This window comes from Quercus suber, unplaced genomic scaffold (assembly GCF_002906115.3).
Source record: "Quercus suber isolate HL8 unplaced genomic scaffold, Cork oak 2.0 scaffold_298, whole genome shotgun sequence".
NCBI classification, from domain to species: Eukaryota; Viridiplantae; Streptophyta; class Magnoliopsida; order Fagales; family Fagaceae; genus Quercus; species Quercus suber.
In genome coordinates, this window is record NW_027069754.1 from 191,668 (window position 1) to 195,743 (window position 4,076).

Below are 4,076 nucleotides of genomic sequence, written 5' to 3' on the forward strand. Positions count from 1 at the left end.
AATAAGCATAGCTCAAAATTCAACCTTCAAAGAAAATTTGCATGTTAAATGCTAACTTTATGATTCCATTAGCTCATTATTATATTTGGAAGAATAGTAATAAATACGCAAGTTGAATGGACAAACATAGACGGTGATGTTGATTCTTAATCCCCAAGATAAGCTTCTTGTGACTCCGATTACTTGTCAACCTTTGCAAGTTCATATTTCTTGATTGCAAACAGTAAGCTTGATTAGAGATCGGGGTGGATAGGCTTTTTTTCTATATTGTATAGCTTCATTGACCAAACTAATTTGAATTTTCTCTCCAATGAAATTCTTAGTCATTACTTGGGATTGAATGGTAATGTCCAACTTCCTGTTTTCGATGGAGATCGTGCCAATTAGTCAAGAAAAATATGAATAAAAAATTCATAAAATCAATTTAGATTAAAAATAAAACCGACTTTTTTGGCATTGGAAAGTTAGGTGAAAGTTCATCTGATCTAACTAATAGTCATAAGGGGGAGCAAGATTGCAGTTCTTGCGGGCCGGACAACCCCAAAAAGAAAATGTCAAACTAACAACGTGGCCAGCATGCTTATCAAAAAACAACTTGCCCATTCACATGGTTTTCCATCTAATTAAGGAAGTAAATTTACCTTACCGGAACAGGGTTCAGCATATATATATATATTCAAAATTATTCTTTTGTTCCATTTGAATCCTCCTTTATTTTATTTTTTTAGTGAACCTTGAATCCCATTATTGGCCTTGCTTTTATTACACATAAGGAGGTCATCTACTTCTTCCATAGTGCATTTGCATAGGAGGATTTGGGCATGTGAATTTAGATTTGAGTTAATAAAATGCCTTATTTAGATAGTTTAAAAAGATCTTGAATTTGGATTTGACAAAGTCCTTGAATTTAAAATAATATCTAAAATCAATGGATTGGAAATCAGCTCATTTTAAATTTATTGATTTAAAATTCAAATCCAAATTTAAGTTTCTAAATGTAACCTTAAACTTGTAGAAACTTGATACTGGAGGAATTTGATAATAGGTTTCAGTATTATTTAGGGGAAAAAAAAAATAAGTTTCCAATCAACCTATAAGAAACTTTTGGTCTTATGCATTTCATTTAATTCACTCATCTTTGTTTTAATATATGCTGGACACGTAATTATTGGTACGTAAATCAGGGACTTTTATCAAAATGTTATTCCTCCTTTAGGCTGCAAGTGGATTATTCTCATCGAATATGCTGTTATGTTATTTAAGTAATAAAAAACCAATAATAACAATCCCCCTTACATGAAGATACGAAAGATTCGAGGTCTAGTGAATTAGTGAGTAGTCAGAATGTTATCTTTCATAAAGCAAATATTTATTTTAGCAATTAAAAACTTATCCAAGGCTACTAACCTAGCTATTGGATTTGGTAGAACAAACTACTTCATTGAAATAATCACACAGAAGATTCTAGTTCCGAGAAACTCTAGCTGAATCTCCACCTCCATTTCCTCGGACTTTTGTAATTGAATGTTTTACAAAGAACCTTTTGCTCATCTTGAACCAATATTAGACGCATGCATAAGTTATGGTCATGGTCAATGAGAGTAACCAAATTAACTTCATCTTCATTCTTTTTCAAGTTTATTACCCTAGTTTGCAACCTTGCGTGCTTGGACATCTAAAATTAAGTATTATTAGTACTAGATATGCAACTAGGGAAAAATATAATCCTCATTGGAAATTCCACAATTAATTTCACACGTGGTGGTCATTATTGATTTCGTCAATATAGAATAGATTAAGTAACAAGTTGACAACAACATGCATGAACATTAAGAAAAGTCCTACATAGTTTCTATTATAAAACCAAGACTCTTAACACCTTTACACCAAAACCACCCAATGGCTTCTCTCTCTCAACCACCCCTCACCAAGACCACTGGCATTCCTCCCCATTCCTCTCTCAGTCCATTCTTTCCCAGAAAAACCAATGTTTCAAAAGTTGGAAAGCAAAACCATCACATTAAGCTTGTTCCTAGAGTGGCATGCAAAGCCACAAAGGGTGACCAAAACTCCAAAGACGGACAAACTCCTCTAGGGAAATTTGAGAGGAGAGATGTACTCATTGGTCTAGGAGGCCTGTATGGAGCTGCCAATCTTTACAATGACCCTTTCGCCTTCGCGGCTCCAGTGACTGCCCCTGACCTAACAAAATGTGGCAAGGCTGAGTTGCCTGCAGGAGCAAAACCAACCAATTGTTGCCCACCACCATCCACAAATATATTAGACTTTAAGCTACCTGCCCAAAACTCCCCCTTGCGTGTTAGACCTGCAGCTCATTTGGCTGATAAAGAATACATAGCCAAATATTCTAAAGCCATTGAGCTCATGAAAGCCCTGCCAGCCGATGACCCACGTAGTTTCACACAACAAGCTAATGTTCATTGTGCCTATTGTGATGGGGCACACCACCAAGTCGGTTTCCCAAACCTTGAACTCCAAGTACACAATTCATGGCTCTTCTTTCCCTTCCATCGTTACTACTTGTACTTCTATGAAAAAATCTTGGGAAAATTAATTGGTGATCCCACCTTTGCGTTGCCATTCTGGAACTGGGATTCCCCTCCTGGAATGCAGTTGCCATCCATATTTGCTGACCCCAAATCACCACTCTATGATAGTCTACGCAATGCTAATCATCAGCCACCGACCCTACTCGACCTTGATTACAATGGTACCGACGTGTCAACCACGAATCAAGACCAACTCTCTAGTAACCTCAACATCATGTATCGTCAAATGGTATCCAATAGCAAGAACGCTAAGCTATTCCTTGGTAGCGCTTATCGTGCTGGGGATGAGGCTGATCCAGGTGCTGGCGCAATTGAGAACATTCCTCATGGCCCTATACACATTTGGTGCGGTGACACAAGCCAGCCTAATTTGGAAGACATGGGCAACTTCTACTCTGCCGCTAGAGATCCAATCTTTTTCGCTCATCACTCCAATGTTGATCGAATGTGGGCTATATGGAAAACATTAGGAGGGAAACGAACAGATTACACGGACTCAGATTGGTTAAACGCTGAGTTTTTGTTCTATGATGAAAATGCACAGCCAGTTCGTGTTAAGGTTAAGGATTGCCTCGAGACTACTAACCTGGGATATGTTTATCAAGATGTGGATATTCCATGGCTACAATCTAAGCCAACCCCACGTAAATCAAAGCTCAAGAAAGTGGCAAAGTTCTTTCATCTAGGACATAAGGATGTAGCACTTGCTGCTGAAACATCGGCAATTAAGTTTCCAATTGTTTTGGACTCGGTGATAAGTACTGTGGTGCCTAGACCCAAGAAATCGAGGAGTAAAAAAGAAAAGGAAGATGAGGAGGAAGTGTTGGTGATTGAAGATATTGAGTTTGATAGAGATGTGGCTGTGAAGTTTGATGTTTATATCAATGATGAGGACGACTCGCCTAGTGGACCTGACAAGACCGAGTTTGCAGGTAGCTTTGTGAACGTGCCACATAAACACAAGCATAGGAAGAAGATGAACACTTGCTTGACACTAGGGATCACTGACTTGTTGGAGGACTTGGAAGCTGAAGACGATAACACTGTGATTGTGACCTTGGTGCCAAGGTATGGGAAAGGGCTTGCCACCATCGGTGGAATCAAGATTGATCATATTTCTTGAGCTTGAAATTTGAACAATAATTGTTGTGTTCTTTCTTTTGCCACTGTTGTTTTTGGTGAATAAACATTAATTTTCATTAAGCAAAAGAGAATTACGAGTATAACAAACAAATCCAAAACTCCATAAAAGCCATTCTTTTGCCATTGTCCTGACACAACGATCTTCTCTATTTTTTCTTTTTAAATTTTTTCCCATTTGATATGGAGCAATTGGGATTTTTTTTTTAAATTTTAATTTTATTTTTTCCGTACCATATTGTGCTTTCTTTAATTTGTTAATAAGTTGATCAGATGTATAAAATACACAAGGTCTCACGTTTGAAGCGCACTCATCGAGTAGTTTATTCATCTAATATATTAATAGATAGTTAATTAGATACTCCA

General features: G+C 37.2%; 1 protein-coding gene across 1 annotated transcript; it reads left to right on the forward strand.

The window, feature by feature from the left end:
* The first annotated feature begins 1,860 nt into the window (after positions 1 to 1,860).
* On the forward strand, positions 1,861 to 3,836 carry LOC112034957 (polyphenol oxidase, chloroplastic). The gene has a single exon (XM_024067788.2). The coding sequence runs from the start codon at positions 1,900 to 1,902 to the stop codon at positions 3,691 to 3,693; it is 1,794 nt and encodes a 597-aa protein (XP_023923556.1). The 5' UTR covers positions 1,861 to 1,899; the 3' UTR covers positions 3,694 to 3,836.
* The last annotated feature ends 240 nt before the right edge of the window (positions 3,837 to 4,076 follow it).

Excerpts from the sequence above, each read along its gene's own strand:
- LOC112034957 (XM_024067788.2), top strand. The coding sequence starts at position 1,900 with ATGGCTTCTCTCTCTCAACCACCCCTCACCAAGACCACTGGCATTCCT.